Genomic DNA, 16,994 nt, shown 5'->3' with positions numbered 1-16,994 from the left:
CACAAACCCAACAAATCCCCAACACTAACCCGTGAAGTGTGAGCGGGTCCAATGCAATATATGCTCATAAACTGCACCGATAGTTGAACCAATTCCTGAACCAGTGAGGTTTCGAACGTCATCAGTGACGTCATTCACCCTAAATGACACAAGCGTCGATATTCTCTAAACACTTCTCAGGATTTCTCGACACATGCTCCGAAGCGTCAGTAAGGTATGACCCATCACTATGTTTCTGCATTATCAAACGTCTGAAATGCAGAGAAGGGTACAATTCAACACATTTTGAAGTCAAGGTTGTTTTTGTACACCGGCAAGTTCTTCACATACATAAAACATTGTCAAAAACTAGCCAATAAATAAATAATAATAAATAAGAATCTAGATAGGGCTGCACGGTGGACCAGCAGGTAGTGCGCGTGCCTCACAGCAAGTAGGTTGCCGGTTCAATCCCCGGGTCAGGCGGGGCCTCTCTGTGTGAAGTTTGCATGTTCTTCCCGTGCATGCGTGGGTTCTCTCCGGGTACTCCGGCTTCCTCCCACAGACCAAAAACATGCTCATTAGGTTAATTGATGACTAAAATTGTCCTTAGGTGTGAGTGTGAGCGTGAATGGTTGTTTGTCCTTGCATGTGGCCCTGCAATCGGCTGGCAACCGGTTCAGGGTGTACCCCGCCTCTCGCCCATTGTAGCTGGGATAGGCTCCAGCCCCCCGCAACCCCGAAAGGGATAGGCGGTATAGATAATGGATGGATGGAAGAATCTAGATAAATCTTGGTGGTGGTAACGAGCATTTGGCTCCAATCTGCTAATGAAATACAAAAGAAGAAGACCAGCAAAGTCAGTCAGTCATAATTATTTTTGGAAGAATCAGGAGACCAGCATTTTGTGAAAGTGTATTAAAGTAGTCAAGCCTAGATGAGAGTTGTATTTCAGCATCAGCCATGGAAAGAATGGGGTGAATCTTGGCAATGTTTTACATGTGATAGCATGAAGTCTTGTATACTGCAGTAATGTTGTTGATATGTTCTGCAAAGGAGAGATTAGGAACAAACAGGATGCTGACATTTCTAATAGAAGGGCTCTGTGAAACTGTGGAACCATCTATGTTCAGAGTGAGATCACAGAATTTATTCGTAATCTGATTTGGATCAAGAATTAGCTTTTCAGTTTTCTCAGCATTTAAAGGAAGGAAATTAGGTGACATGCATCATTTGATTTTGTACATGTATTCTTCCAGTTTCACCTGGGGCCCGTTGCACAAAAGTAGGATTAAGACATCCAGGATAAGTGACTGAGCTGAGTTCAACCAATCCAAAACATGTGTGTCCAGGCTTAATCGGTTGCATAAAGACCAAGCCAGGATGAGCAGACATGGATTCATCAAACCAGGTGAAACCTATCCTGGATAAGTATGTGTACCTGGCTTCCTCAAATAGACCCCGCCATCGATCACAGATTCACCGATTCACTATGGCAACTAGAGTGCCGTACTTTTCCCCGTCTGAGGCAGAAATCCTCATGGAGGCTTACGAGGAGGTGAAGGACTACCTGAATGCGCAAGTAGCGCATACCTATACCCACTCACTGCTCCGCTGAAACCATCACAATTCAATTACAATCCAAATAGTTAATTAACATCTCCGAAAACGGAGTTGTACTCTGATTATGAATCAGTTAAAATTGTAAGTGAAATTGTGTAAATGTAACTCCATCAGACTGTATAACTTCTTGAGAGAGAGAGAGAGAGAGAGAGAGAGAGAGAGAGAGAGAGAGAGAGAGAGAGAGAATCACACATGGACTGGGACAATCCTGCCATCTTCCCTGATGACGACAGTGGTCGGCTGGTCAGGGACCAATGTGTTTTAAATTATTTTTGCTAACATGCATGCTTTACATTGGAGTTAAATATGTCCTGCATTGGCAGAGACGCATGCTGTGAATTTCAGTTAAATATGGCCTGCATTGGCAGAGGAATTTGTTTTTGTTTTTTTTCCAATTCAGATTGATTTGGCCTCTTATGTTTGTGCTGTATACTGTGTGTATACAAGCTTGCAGGGAGGCTCCTGCACCCATTCATTTGTCTGTTCATTTGTTGTGTACGGATTTGTCCTGCATTTATTTCAGTGTGCGGACATGTGGGGTGTATTATAGACAGACCTTTGAATGTGTATTTATTCTTGTGTTGTATAATATGCTTTGATTCTGTGCTTTCTATCTTGTAGAGTCACTGGGTGACTTCAGTTTTGAAAGGAACTGATGCTTTGATTTATCCTTAGTCAGTAAAGGAACATCATGTTACTCTTTGATGCATATTTTCTATTTATATTGGATGTGTATTTTACATATAGTCTATGGGAAACTGTCTATCTAATGATTGCAACATCATCTAAAATCATTTATCTACAATGATTGAAATTAATGATATTAATTAAAATTGAAATCAATGATGCCTATGTTTTGTGTTAATGTTTAAATAATGACAGTGGATCTGGTTGAATGTGATAACAATGTGTAGTGGGCAGTGGAAGATCTATTGGTTTCCGTTTGTGATGACTGCTGACTGAGATAAGGGATGAGATTAAATAGATCCTGGAACTTAGCCTGGTCTGGAGCAGGCTAGCTCCACAGAATAAATCTCCATGGTAACTTATCCCATAACATATCCCACTTTCAACTATCCTGCTATTGTGCAACCGGATCACGGATAAATTGAGCCAGGATAACCAACATATCCCGGCTTAATCCCTTGTCCTAGTTTTGTGCAGCAGGCCCCAGTTGATGACAGGCCTCAGGCTTAATGGAAAGTAGAGTTTCCTCTGCATACAAATGTAAACCAAGTTTGTAACTATTGATTTATGTACTAAGGTGCAACATGTAAAGTGATAAAAGAATAAGCTCTAGCACAGATTCCTGTGGCACACCATATTGCCACTGCCTCATCTTTACACTACTGCCTTATACAGATATTGAATTATATTTATCTGAATTTGCAATAACAAACCATGTTGCTGAGTAAACTGATTTATTTGTCCATTGACTTACAAATGAACACTTTAAAATGTGTGTTTTCTCAATCATCATCTTCCTCCTCTTCGTCTGTGTCTTCCTCCTCCTCTCTCTCCTCTTGGGCAGCTTGCTGCTCCTCTTTTAGCGCCTGCTCCTCCTCCACTGATGGGTCCAGAGCCTCAGTGATTTCAGGTCCACTGGGATATTCTTTCTGCGGTGGTGGAGGGACCGGTGGGCTGTAGCCTTTGCCTTCATACTTAAGACCCCATCCAACATATATGTTCTCAAACTTCCTAAATTAATTGACAGCACATGGTTGTTTGCAAATTCCAACATTGCCTTAATAAGAGAAATCAAACAGTCAGAATATTGTGATATTGTGATCTTTTCACTTACTTTCCACAAGCATATGCATATGCCCCAGGCCAAAGGTTAGAACGCAGCACAGCCACTGCATGCTGAGAGGTGAGAGTCGAGGATATCTTTGAGGTCCATGGAGGGGTGTTGCAAATTTCTGAGAGACACATATATGAAGTCATGGGATCATCAACCAAAAACAAAAAAACTTTATTCATATATATTTACAGTATAACAATAGAGTACACCGATCAGGCATAACATTATTACATTAACATTATCACTGACAGGTGAAATGAATAACACTGATTATCTCTTCATCATGGCACCTGTTAGTGGGTGGGATATATTAGGCATCAAGTGAACAGTTTGTCCTCAGAGTTGATGTGTTAGAAGCAGGAAAATGGGCAAGAGTAAGGATTTGAGCAAGTTTGACAAGGGCCAAATTGTGATGGCTAGACGACTGGGTCAGAGCATCTTCAAAAATGCAGCTCTTGTGGGGTGTTCTCGGTCTGAGGTGGTCAACATCTATTGAATATGGTCCAAGTAAGGAACCGTGGTGGACTGGCAACAGGGTCATGGGTGGCCAAGGCTCATTAATGCACATGGGGAGTGAAGGCTGGCCCGTGTAGTCCGATCCAACAGATGAGCTACTGTTGCTCGAATTGCCAAAAAAAAAAGTTAATACTGGTTCTGATAGAAAGGTGTCAGACTACACAGTGCGTTGCAGTTTGTTGCGTATGGGCTGCATAGCTGCAGACCAGTCAGGGTGCCCATGCTGACCGCTGCCCACTGCCGAAAATGCCAACAATGGGCATGTGAACATCAGAACTGGACCACGGAGCAATGGAAGAAGGTGGTCTGATGAATCACGTTTTCTTTTACATCACATGGTTGGCGGGGTGCATTGGTGTCGCTTAGCTGGGAAACACATGGCACCAGGATGCACTATAGGAAGAAGGCAAGTCGGCGGAGGCAGTGTAATGCTTTGGGCAATGTTCTGCTGGGAAACCTTGGGTCCTGCCATCCATATGGATGTTACTTTGACACATACCACCTACCTAAGCACTGTTGCAGACCATGTACACCCTTTCATGGAAACACTACAGTTATAAGTAAACTATATTTTGCTTCTTGTTCACAAAACGTGAATAAATCTCTTGCAAGGGGCGACTGTAGCACGGGAGGTAGAGCAGTCATCTGCGAAAGAGGTGGTTGGTGGTTCAATCCCTGGCCAAGATAATGAACCCCAAAACTGCCCCCGATCGGTGTGTGAATTCATATGTACATTGCTTTGGATAAAAGTGTCTGCCAAATGACTAATCGTAATTGTAATTGCAAGTTTCTAGGTACCAAATTGTCAATCAGATGTGTTTCACGTTGTAAACTTGAGAAAGCATAGCAGTACTGGCCATTCACCTCAGCCTGAGAAAAAGTAGCTAACTAGAGCATACACATTCAAATCTAAAACGTGGGTGCTATTATTGGTTGCAAATACTGGTTGCAAATAAGGTTTCTTATTTCTTTAGCTTTATACATGCATGAATCGTCAATTTTTTTTATTTGTTTGTATAGGTACACATGTGGAAATTGTGCAACAATGCATACACTTTTGAGGAGGTGGTGGAGAGGACGACAATGGACAAACTGTTATCCATCATGGATAACCCTGAACATCCTCTTCACCACCTCGTGGACAAACAGCGTAGCTCCTTCTCCAGTAGACTGCTCCAGCTCCGCTGTCACAAGGACCGCTTAGGGAAATCATTCCTGGCATGAGCCATCACACTGTACAAGAGTAACTTAAACAGTTAATCCACCAACCTCACAAACTCTTGTGTTTTACATAATACTTTTACATATTATCTGCACTACTGCAATATTGCACATACGGTCTACGGTTTACACTTATCTATCATCTGAAACCGCACAAATTTTTTGCTGTTGCTGTAAATACTATTTATATCGTTAGTTGGTTTAGTTATAATGTATTTTTTATTATATTATTATATAATATGTATTATACATTATAATAATATTATATAACTATATATTTAGTTTTAAATAGCTATATTTTTTATTTTTATTCCTGTTTATATTTTTGTTACTTTTTTAATTCTAATTGTGTATACAGTCTATGTTTGCCTGTATGTATAATTGCTACTGCAACAAAATAATTTCCCAAACTGGGATCAATAAAGAAGCAGTTTAAAGTCTAAAAGTCTAAAGTCAGAGCCTGAGAACATATGCTACCAGGAGGTGACACAGGTAACATTATCTTTACTTACACTTATGATCACAGTGTATGATTGAAGATAACATGCCACTGCAGATAGTCACTATGTTATGCATAATCGGTTACAAGATGGCTGCAGCAGCTGGATGAAAGGCCTTCATACATGATCGACCATCTAGGTTTAGAACCTGGCCTAAATGCCTAAATGTGTTCTCACTGCACAATGCAGGCAACATTTACAGGGCTGACTACAGTCCTTTACAGCTACGGTGGATAGAGCAGTGAGATTTATCTATAATAACCTACTTAACTTCATTGTTCATACACCATAATAAACTAAATATTGTCAGCCAATGCCACAAATTCAGATCATATATTTTCTTGAACATATTGCCAAGTTTTTCCAAAGCAAATACTGTATATTACACACGAAACATTTTACAGACATACAATAAAAATGTATTGACCACAGTCATGAATATTCCATCCATCCATCCATTTTCTCCCGCTGGGACACCCAGACTTCCCTCCCCCTAGACACTTCCCCCAGCTCTTCCGGGGGGATCCCGAGGCGTTCCCAGGCCAGCCGGTCACGACCCAAAGTTCATGACCATAGTTGAGGGTAGGAACGTAGATTGACCGGTAAATCAAGACTTTCGCCTTTCAGCTCAGCTCCTTCTTCACCACGACAGACTGGTACAGCGACCGCATTACTGCAGCCGCTGCGCCAATCCGCCTGTCAATCTCACGCTCCATCTTTCCCTCACTCGTGAACAGGATCCCAAGATACTTAAACTCCTCCACTTGAGGCAGGAACTCTCCCCCAATCTGAAGGGAGCAAACCACCTTTTTCCGGTTGAGAACCATGGCTTCGGACTTGGAGGTGCTGACTCTCATCCCAGCTGCTTCACACTCGGCTGCGAAACGCCCCAGTGCATGTTGAAGGTCCTTTTATCGTTTTTTTTTATCCTTTTATCGGACCATCATTTAATAACTTTTGAATTCATATTACCAGACTACTTGCCAGTAGGCAAATATTCCTACACGAAACTCCTGTCTGATAGTGCTGTAGCTAAAATTAAGGATATGATCCCATCAGCATTTAATTTAATGCCATGTCTCAATACGACAGAGGACCAGAGTCCCTCCCAAATTGACTAGCCGGTTGATAGTGCTACAGGTTCATTGTGTATGACACTTGACTCTGCTGAGGTTAGCTCCATGGTATACCCCTCAAACCCGCAAATTAAAGCAAACTTCATGGAAAATAGAAAGGAAACGGCATTCTACCAAATTGGAAGAATTGCTGTTCACCTGGCAAGACAATATTAAAATATACAGGAAAGCCCTCCACAGTGCTAAAGCAGACTATTACTCTGCACTAATAGAGGAAAATAAGAACAATCCCAGGTTTCTCTTCAGCACTGTAGCCAGGCTGACAGAGAGCCATAATTCTGTTGAACCATGTATTCCTGTGACTTGACTTCATGTGCTTCTTTAATGACTTGTCGCAGTTTTAGACAGTTAGACGCAGTTTTTCACCTGTCGAACTGTGCATGGACCAATTCTATTCACCTTGTATATGCTTCATTTAGGGAAGATTATCAGGAAGCACTCAATAAATTTTCATTGCTATGCAGATGATACCCAGCTATATTTATCAATGAAGCCAGAAGAAACCAATCAGTTAACTAGACTACAAGCGCGTCTTCAGGATTTAAAGACCTGGATGACCTGCAATTTTCTGATGCTAAAGTCAGACAAAACTGAAATTATAGTACTGGGCCCTAAACATCTTAGAAACTCACTTTCTGATGACATAGCAGTTATGGATGGCATTGCGCTGGCCTCCAGCACCATTGTAAAGACTTTGGTAGTTCTTTGATCAGGACACTCCTTTCACTCCCATGTAAAACAAATTTTAAGGACTGCCTTTTTTCACCTAGGTAACATTGCAAAAATCAGGCACATCCTGTCTCAAAATGAAGCAGAAAAACTAGTCCATGGATTCGTAACTTGGCCTTGTCTGACATCCAGTGCTACTACTATTATTACATCCACTGTCACTGCTACTGTGATTGCATTTCTGTCTGTCTGTCTGTCTGTCTCTATCTGTCTCGCTCTCTCTCTCTTGCTCTCTTTCTCTCTCTGTCTGTCTTACTCCCTCTCTCTCTTGCTCTCTCTCTCACCCAACTGGTTGAGGCAGATGGCAGCCCACCCAGAGCCTGGTTCTGCCTGAGGTTTCTGCCTGTTAAAAGGAAGTTTTTCCTCGCCACTGTCCCCAAGTGCTTACTCATAAGGGAATTGTCAGGTCTCTGTAGATAAAAGAGCTTGGTCTGTACCAGCTCTATATGGAAAGTGTCCTAAGTGGCGCTATACAAATAAAATTAAATTGATTTGAATTTTGAGAGGGCAGCAGCAAGTCACACCGTTGATGTCAATGGACAGAAGATAGAGCAGTGATTGCATGCTGCCTGAAAGTACCATACTTTATAATTATCTTTGATTGCTGCTCAATTTTTAAAATCTTGACATGTCATCCTTTTTATCTGATGATTATCTCCTGATTTATCTGGATTTTGGCCGCTGCACAGTCAAAGGACATATTAGTAAATCAAAATAAAACTATAAATATGTGGAATTTTGGATAATAAAGGATTTTTTAAAGGTTGAGGGCAACAATTACCCCTATACCCAGTGGAGATTACATCCTTGGTTACCTTCTGAAGCCAATATTGGTTCGGCAGAAAAAGTCAAAGACTGACCTGCATCTTGGGAGAGGGGAGTCAGCAGAGAGGGTCCAACTTCTGGCTCAGGCTCATCAGGGTCCTCTTCCTTCTCCTCAGCATCTCCTTCCTCATTAGGGTCTTCTCCTGGTTTCACAGCCAGGTTCATCCAAGTACAGCGGCCCTACAACAGTCCATATATGCACATTAAGTAAGCACATGTAAGCATCAGCTGAGAAAATGGCTAAAGCACATATTTCGACTGGACCTGTACCTGCTGGAGGATGTGCTGAACATGATGCACCCAGGTCGACAAAGATTCAGCCATCTCAGCAACTGGAACACCCTTAAAGTCAGGATTCACTTCATAGCTGTCCCTGGGGGCCTCGTCTTCCTCATCACCTTCCTCCTCCCCAGCCTGCCAGAAGCCCTGGGGGCTGACTTGTGTGCCAGCAGAGATGCGAGCAATCTGTGCTCTCAAATAGTTGGCTTCATTCCCGCAGAAAGGTGGATGGCTCAGAACTGGGGCATCCAGCCTCCCTGTGAAGAATTTACGGATTTGGCGAGCAAGAGTGATTTGTGCAGGACTGACTGAAGGGAGCTTTACCCACGGAAGACCAGGCTCCTTGCACACATAGTAAACAAACTTGTTAGCACCTGTTCCTATGGCCTCCTTTGGCACTATTGGTAGGGGTTTATAGGTCGACTGAGGAAGTGGATCCATCTATAAACAAAGGCACCACAAGACCAGAATAACTATTCATAGACAATTAATTTAATTTACTGAACTTGAAAAGACTAAAGGACAATCAGTAAGAAGATTTGTTTTTACATTTCCAGAAGACTTAATTCATCAAAACAAATTTCCCCTTCAAAACAATTGCAAAGAGTTAGACATTGAAAAATGGAAGGTGCAAACAAAAAATAAATAAATAATATTGAGTAAATAAATAATAAAATATAGTTACTTTAAGTTCCAAGTCTATAATTATCATGATTTCGTTAACAGAAAGTCTAACTGTCAGGTTTGGCAGTATCCTCCTGCCTGTTTCCTTGTGTTTCTTGTGTGTTCTCTCTCTCCCTGTCAGTGTGTCTCTGTCTGTGTCTGAGCTGAACTGGGTGTGCTTCACCTGCTGTCCTCCTGCTGCCAGGCACCTGTTCACCTGAAGTTCATAAAATAATCAACGCTTACAGTATATAAATCCCACTGCTCCCAATGAACATTTATTTCACAATAATGTATTATTCACTTGCACACAAAATATATTTGAAAATAAAAAATGTGCTTCGCTCTGATGTGTCTGTAGACATTTTATTAAAATTTGATCGGGGGTTCTCTCTGTAGTTGAAACAATTAAGACCCCTGCCAAAATTTTAAATTTTATGATGATTATTTGGTAAATTTTTTCCACTTCTCACCTTATTCTCATTCTCCTGAGTCTCTGTCTCTTTTTCCTCAGCTGCCTTCTCAGTGGTCTGCTCTTCCTCTTCCTCCCCCTCTCTGTATTCAGCTTCAGCAACAATATAGCTGCCCCCTGTTCCAAGAATCTTCCCCCACAGTCGGCAATGCAGCAGCGCCTCTGACTCAACAAGCTGTTTGAGTGCAAGGAAGACCCTCTGCATCTCCTCTCTGCCAAGACCCACTCCAGCCTGCTCCAGGTAGAAGCCAATCTCACTCACGTTAGGAAGAGCTGCTTCCACCTGATTAACACCAAAAAAGTGTTACAATATGTAAATTCTGTTCCATATGGTTCTGCATATGAGTAATACTTAAGCTTTGTTGTCATATTTTCAGGGGAGAAGGCTTGTAAGCAATATTTTAAGAGTTAGCAGGTTTTATTAGTTCTGCTGAACACTACATCAGTGTACCAGGAAGAACCCTGTGAAATCATCTTTCTATGAATACCAGACGAAAACCTATCACAGCACTGACTGGGATGAAGTCAAAGGTCATCCACCAGGAGCCAGCGGATAACTGGGGAAAGATCAAGGAGGACATTCCCATGTGGACAAGTGGGTCCCAAAAGCAGTTTTTTCTTCAATTAAAGGAACCCAGTGGGACCCACTGCTTAGTGGAATGTCTATACTGTGTCTATACTCATAGAATCTGGAGTCAAAATATGTACTGTAACTAACATTCTATTTCATATAGGTTTAGCAAAGGAGAATGTGGTCCATGTGTAACTGGGTCCGTCTGGTACCCACAAGCATAACCACACACCCTCTGCATGAGAATGCAATAATCAATAATCAGCACATACTCAATGTGTCACAGTGCAATGGTGCACCACAGTATATTAAATGCGCACAGTTGGCACAGATACACTACAATACCTGACATTCACCATGAGGGAATTAAACTGTAAAAGAATATAAAGCCTACTGCTGGGAGAATCAGAAATGCATGTTATGCAGTGTAACAGTCCAGTCCAAGAGTAGGAGAAAAACAGAGCCCCACATAGCAAAAGACTTGAGGGTGAGCGCACAGTTATAAGTAATCCAAATAATAATCACTCTGACAAAACACTCAGTACAGACTGAGTCATAGAAAAATGAGAGACATCCTGCAGACAGATAAAAGATAATTATAATTATCATTAGAATAAGCTGTCTTTCAAATCAAATATCTGAAGATATGAGTGCAAATCATTGTTCCTGTAACTGCACTGATACTGCACTATATAACTGCATTTTCTTACTCAATGGTATCTTAATTGTACTGTATAAGGATACTTCAGAACAGATATTACTGGGGCCATTATAGAACATTTTACATGAACATTTAACACCCAGGAATACACATTACAGACACTACAATTGACCATTCATTTAACAACGTGGCCACAATATAGCACATAGTCTTTTTTTTTCCCCCACATAATACAACTGGAAGGTGCACATTTAGGCAACAGTATACCTCCATTAAAATTAGTCAAGTAATCTCAATATTTTTGACAGCTGAGTAGTTCCACTTTAAGAAAACATGCTCTGGTGGTATTATGTGCTGTATATAGGCTGAATAAAAATATGAACACAACACTTCTGTTTTTGGTCCCATTTTTCATGAGCTGAACTCAAAGATCTAAAACATTTTCTATATACACAAAAGATCCATTTCTCTCAAATATTGTTCACAAATCTGTCGAAATCTGTGTTAGTGAGCACTTCTCCTCTGCTGAGATAATCCACCCCACCTCACAGGTGTGGCATATCAAGATGCTGATTAGACAGCATGAATATTGCACAGGTGTGCCTTGGGCTGGCAAAAAAAAAAAAACCAAACAAACAAACAATGGGAGCAAAAACAAAAGTGTAGCATTTATATTTTTGTTCAGTGGAGAGCTGTGGATGTCTGTTATTACACATGAAGTGGGCATTGTATGTGTATGTTTCCAAGAAGCCTTGTGTGATGATCTGTCCTTACAGGCTGGCTGCCTTTTTGGCAAGAACTTGCCCCAAAAAATTACAGTCTGAAAATGTAAATTTTGATTTTGAACCTGTTTCCAAAATAGTTGAGGCACTGTGTAAAACATAAACAAAAATAGAATGTGATCATTTGCAAAACACTGAAACCCCATATTTGATTGAAAATAGCACAAAGACAGCTTATCAAAATGCTGAAACTGAGAAATTTCATTGCTTTTGAAAATTGTAAAATTTGGATCCACATTTGATGGCATCAACACATTTCAAATAAGTTGAGACAATGGCAACAAAATACTGGAAAAGTTGTGAAATGCTAAGAGAAACAAGAACATTTCACAATTAATTAGGTTAACTGGCAACAGGTTAGCTACATGATTGGCTATAAAAAGAGCATCCCAGAGAGGCTGAGTCTTTCTGAAGTAAAGATGGGGAGGGGTTCACCACACTGTGACGGACTGCGCTAGCAAACAGTTCAGCAATTTAAGAATAATGTTTTGCAACATAAAATTGAAGAAAATTTGGGGATTTCATTGTCTGCAGTATAAAATGTTATTAAAGAATCAGAGAAGGGACAGAGAAGATTCCCTTCTCTGAATCTTTTAATGACATTAAGTCACATCCAATATTTCCATTTGAGCATATGTTGTTGGATCTTAAGCTGGTAAGAGACATTTATATTATTATAGCTTACTGACATACATTCTTCTCACTCCCCTCTAGAAAGAATTTCATTGAATGTCCTTTACATTAAAAATAACCTTTTTTAAGCTTTTAAATTCTTTGAAATTCTTTTTGGAAATCATGGACGCCGCGTCCTCGGAACTATAGAGGAGAGGGACCATTATGCTTGTTATCAGTGCACGTTTCAAAAGCCAACATTCTGGGTGCATTAGTGCACACAGCATGGGTAACCTGCACATTTCTGAAGGCACCATTAATGCAGAATGATAAATGCAGGTTTTAGAGCAACATATGCTGCCAAGTAGACAACATCTTTTTCAAGGAAGGCCTTGCTTATTTCTGCAAGACGATGTCAAACCACATTCTGCACGTATTACAAAGGTATGGTTCTGTAGTAAAAGAGTGCAGGTGCTGAACTGGCCCACCCACTGTCCTAACTTGTCACCCATTGAAAATGTTTGGCACATTGCAAAAAAGTAAAATACGGCAAAGACAACCTGAACTGTTGAGCAGCTGAAATTGTACAGCTTTCAAAATTATAGCAACTGGTCTCTTCAGTTCCCAAAAGCTTACAGAGTGTTGTTATTATTATTATGAATATCATCATCTCTATTAACATCTATTATAGTTCTTGACACATTTTTCATAGGGGGCGACACACATGGGGGGAAGAAATCCATAGACAACTATGAATACCTCCTCAATACTGAGGAAGAATTGTAATTAATTGTCAACTCGCACATATTCATGTAAATACTTGTTCACATTTATACAACCCCTATAAGGAAAGAAGTAAAGTATTTGGAACAACAAATGTACCCCATTGAAAGGAAGGTTGAATATCATGGAAACAATTTGATTCTGCTCGCAAAATATTATATAGGCTACCCAAATCTACTTTTTTAAAATCTCCTCCTGTTTTTGAACCATTTTAAAATGAATCATCTGGCTTGTAAAAGGCTTTTTCATGGACCATGACTCCCCACAAACTCACTTAGGCACATTGACTTGCCTTTTACTTCAGCTAAACAATTATCTTTTGGCCCTGCGATCAGCTGGCGACCGGTCCAGGGTGTACCCCGCCTCTCGCTCGTTGACAGCCGAGATAGGCTCCGGCCCCCCCGTGACCCCGAAAGGGATAAGCGGCATAGAAAATGGATGGATGAATTATCTTTTGTTCATTTTTCTTGGAAAGTGTGACACTCTGCATCAACTTACATTTTGTTGGCAGGCGCCATAATGCATTGATGTGATATCAACTGCTCTGTGTGTGGTGCGTTCAGGGACAACTTGGCAGGAATGGTCTCCCCTCCGGTTTATGGAATTTCATAAACCGGCGGTAAAGTCATGCGCCCACGTCACCAATACCTCACAGGCAGGTTTCCATATTGTCTGGCATTTCACTGCGATCAATAATTAGCAACAACCACGATTCAATGCAACTGTCTGAGTCAGCACACAGTCAGACCTAAATTTATATATTTTGATCAGTATCTCATCTGACCACATCGCAAGCGCGTTCAGCACGCGAAATGGTCACTCAACCTGACCGAATGTACACAGGTGAAACAGGGAGCATTCTTCGTGGCATGTTGCGTTTTACACAACATGGCTGTATGACATGGATGTCACTATGAACTCACGTAGGACACATTAAGGGACTTAAGATGGAGAGAGGCCGAACTGCATGTGCCATGTCAACTGGGAGAGCAGCAGAGCGCACGGGAGAGGAGGCAGTGCCTCACCGCCCAGCTTTGTCATTAAGTGAGTATTTGCCTTTACATTAGTTCAAAAAACATCTGACGATCAATAACTTTCCACACTAAACAGATAGACAGTATTGAAATAAATTTCGTGAGGCCGTAGTTACAGCCACTGCGAGCCTGGACCTCCTGGGAGAAGTTTGGGCATCAGACAGTTTCTTGCATGGGCTCAGTCATCCTCGAAACTTGCCATACGCCTCGCCAGCGGTGTTTTAACGGTGAGGCAAGGAGCTGGTGTGATTGGTGAAGATTGGACTCAGCTGTGTCAAACCCACTCCACGCCTTCTCCCCTCTCTCCTTCTGAGTTGTGCCGCTGGGTGGGACTGAGATGAGAAGGGGAAGTAGTTGCGCCGGCAGTGCAGTGCACGAAAATACCAAAGTCTGCGCCGCCACGCCCCATTGGCGAAGGAGACCTGACTTTGCACCGCGCTGGTGGCGGAATCGAAAATAGAGCCCCTAGTCTTGGTTCTTGTCATTTAACCACACACAGTACCCACATCATTTGTTGTGGCAAGATGTCAGAGTGATCGGGCTGCCACACAGCGCCCCAAGCAGTTCAGGGTTTGGTGGTTTGCTCAAGGGCTCTCTGGCAGTGTCTAGGAGGTACAGTGATACCTTCTGAGCTACCAGTCCACACTATGTACCAAATGGTCCATGTTGGACTTGAATCGGCAACCCACTGGTTCCCAAGCCAAGTTCCCAAGGCCACCCAAAACAATAAACAATAAAATGCTGTTCAGATAACACTGGCATATAAACTGGCCTCATTAGACATCTAAAAAAAAACCATTCACTTTTGAACAAATATAGGCAAGTCAAAATGCTTACACACCCTTTCCCCTACAAATCAAAACAAATGTGCAGTGTAGGTGTATGTAGTCAATACCAGTTCTTCCTCCTGGTCAACCTCTTCTGGCCGAGAAAACAGCAGGCACTGCAGCTCAGCCAGCAGCTCAGCAGCTGTCATCTGAGGAAGGTCTCGCAGGTTGTTCTGCTTGTCTTCAAATAAACCCCTCTTCACATCACGGCTCATATCCTCAATTAGATCCACCACTTCCCGTGGCTGTTCATCCCTGACCTTTATCAGCAACCAAGTGAGGTGGTCATAGCTGGAACATTAACGAACATCAGTGAATGTCGACCCGGAAATGGCTATTCACACATATAATGGCTTATGTATAAATTTACGATGGTACACAGACCATTTTCTGTAGAGAGTGGCGACATGGCTTCGCCTGGTTTTGTATTATCATTATTATTATTGCAGATTTTTGTATTATGATTGCATATTGATTTCTGTTAATATTGCTGAAAAACCGAATAAACAAAGGTGTGGAAAAAAAAAAAGAAAGTTGTTGCAGGGGTTGCCAACCTGTATAGGACATGTTTTTCTTCACACCTGTAGCCCCTCTATAATGAAATTATTTAGAAGTAATAGCCTATACAATAACTGATTGTCAGAGTGGAAATGCATAGTTTGTCACCAAAAAACAACATAATTTCTGTTTCCAGGTTAGTGAAACGGATGTCATTGTCAAAAATCATTGGATCAGCTGAATTACTACAGACTCATGGAAAATTTTGTTCAACCATATAACTTAACTTTTACAAAGAAGTTAAAGTTATCCCATTTTTGTGTATATCTCAGCAGCAGGTGTTTTGATTTATCAGGAGTTTGCTTGGGAAAATGCTGGGACAGGTATTAAGTGTAATGATAGTGTTGAAATGATTAGTCAATTAATTGATCAGACAATCAACAGACACACACAGAATCAGAAAAAATAGTAAGATAAATGTTTGTCATTTAACCAAACAATGTCCAACATTTGCTGTTGTTTCTCAAACGTGATCATTGCTGTTTTCAATGTTAACTTCAGCTTCATGTTTGAGGTGGCTCAGGTTTTAAGCTAATCAAGTCAGCTAAATTATTTGGATACCTCTTCTTAGAACAGGCTGTTTGCTGTATTTATATTACTGATAACGTTAAACTAAACATCTGTACTATTAACAGCTTCTAACCTCTGTTTTGCTATAAACACATGGGCCACGACGCAGTTGGAGCAGCCCAGTAAGCCTGCGTACACCAACCTGCAACCATGAACTAACATAATAGCTCTCCACGCAGTTACTTACAGGTTTACGTTGTTTCCCGTGTTGTTTTTCATCAAGAACGCTTTGAATGAGGCAGCTGCCTGAAGTATCTGGTGACTTCTGTCTTGGTTTCTAATTGTACTGCCCATCGTTCTTCACCTCCGTATTAACTGTGTATTTCTACTGCTACCTTTTAGATAAAGACGGACTATGGGTAACTACAAGACACAGGCGGACAAAACGTCCATCTATCTAGCATTCAAAATGTATTTACGGTGTCGTCGGGAAACAGCGGCAGTGTGTACAAAACTTCTCCTGTTGCTGTGGTTACTGTAACAGGTCGGTTGCTAGGCCCTATGCAGTAAACAACTGCAGGAAAAAAATACAATGGAGGTTGATATCTAGGTACATTATAATAATACGAATAATGACAACAACAATAATAATAATGATAACAGTGATGATGACCATAATCATTATAGTAATAATCATCATCATCATCATAATGATGAGAAGAAGAAGAAAGTTGGGCAGGTTTAGAGGGAAAGTGGCCTGTGCCATGCAGTGCGAAAGGGTAATGTTTAAAAAAAAAAAAAAAAAAAAAAAAAAAAAGAAGTGTGGTGGACTTGGATTCACACAGCTACCAGATTCCAAGGCTTTCACGGAGATAGAAAGACATGAAGGCACAACAGCAGCATAATCCACCT

General features: G+C 41.2%; 1 protein-coding gene across 1 annotated transcript; it reads right to left on the bottom strand.

Moving 5' to 3' along the window:
- Positions 1-887: 887 nt before the first annotated feature.
- On the bottom strand, positions 888-16,616 carry rsph4a (radial spoke head component 4A). The gene is made up of 7 exons (XM_070961439.1): positions 16,330-16,616; positions 15,083-15,305; positions 9,746-10,027; positions 8,601-9,050; positions 8,366-8,510; positions 3,404-3,521; positions 888-3,300 (listed from the first exon to the last, which is right to left on the bottom strand). Exons 1-7 carry the CDS (start codon positions 16,434-16,436, stop codon positions 3,072-3,074), a joined length of 1,554 nt encoding a protein of 517 aa, XP_070817540.1. The 5' UTR covers positions 16,437-16,616; the 3' UTR covers positions 888-3,071.
- Between the last annotated feature and the right edge of the window lie 378 nt (positions 16,617-16,994).

The sequence above is a fragment of the Chaetodon trifascialis genome, chromosome 4, assembly GCF_039877785.1.
Source record: "Chaetodon trifascialis isolate fChaTrf1 chromosome 4, fChaTrf1.hap1, whole genome shotgun sequence".
Lineage (NCBI taxonomy): Eukaryota > Metazoa > Chordata > Actinopteri > Chaetodontiformes > Chaetodontidae > Chaetodon > Chaetodon trifascialis.
The sequence above is the reverse complement of the archived record's forward strand: the minus strand, read 5'-3'. Positions and strand labels throughout refer to the sequence as shown.

What these genes read in the sequence shown, in the direction of transcription:
- rsph4a (XM_070961439.1), bottom strand. Translation starts at nt 16,436, where the DNA reads ATGGGCAGTACAATTAGAAACCAAGACAGAAGTCACCAGATACTTCAG. An exon ending in TTCAGCACATCCTCCAGCAG is followed by an intron (nt 8,511 to 8,600) that starts GTACAGGTCCAG and finishes GGACTGTTGTAG; the next exon opens with GGCCGCTGTACTTGGATGAA. An exon ending in TATGCATATGCTTGTGGAAA is followed by an intron (nt 3,301 to 3,403) that starts GTAAGTGAAAAG and finishes CAATTAATTTAG; the next exon opens with GAAGTTTGAGAACATATATG.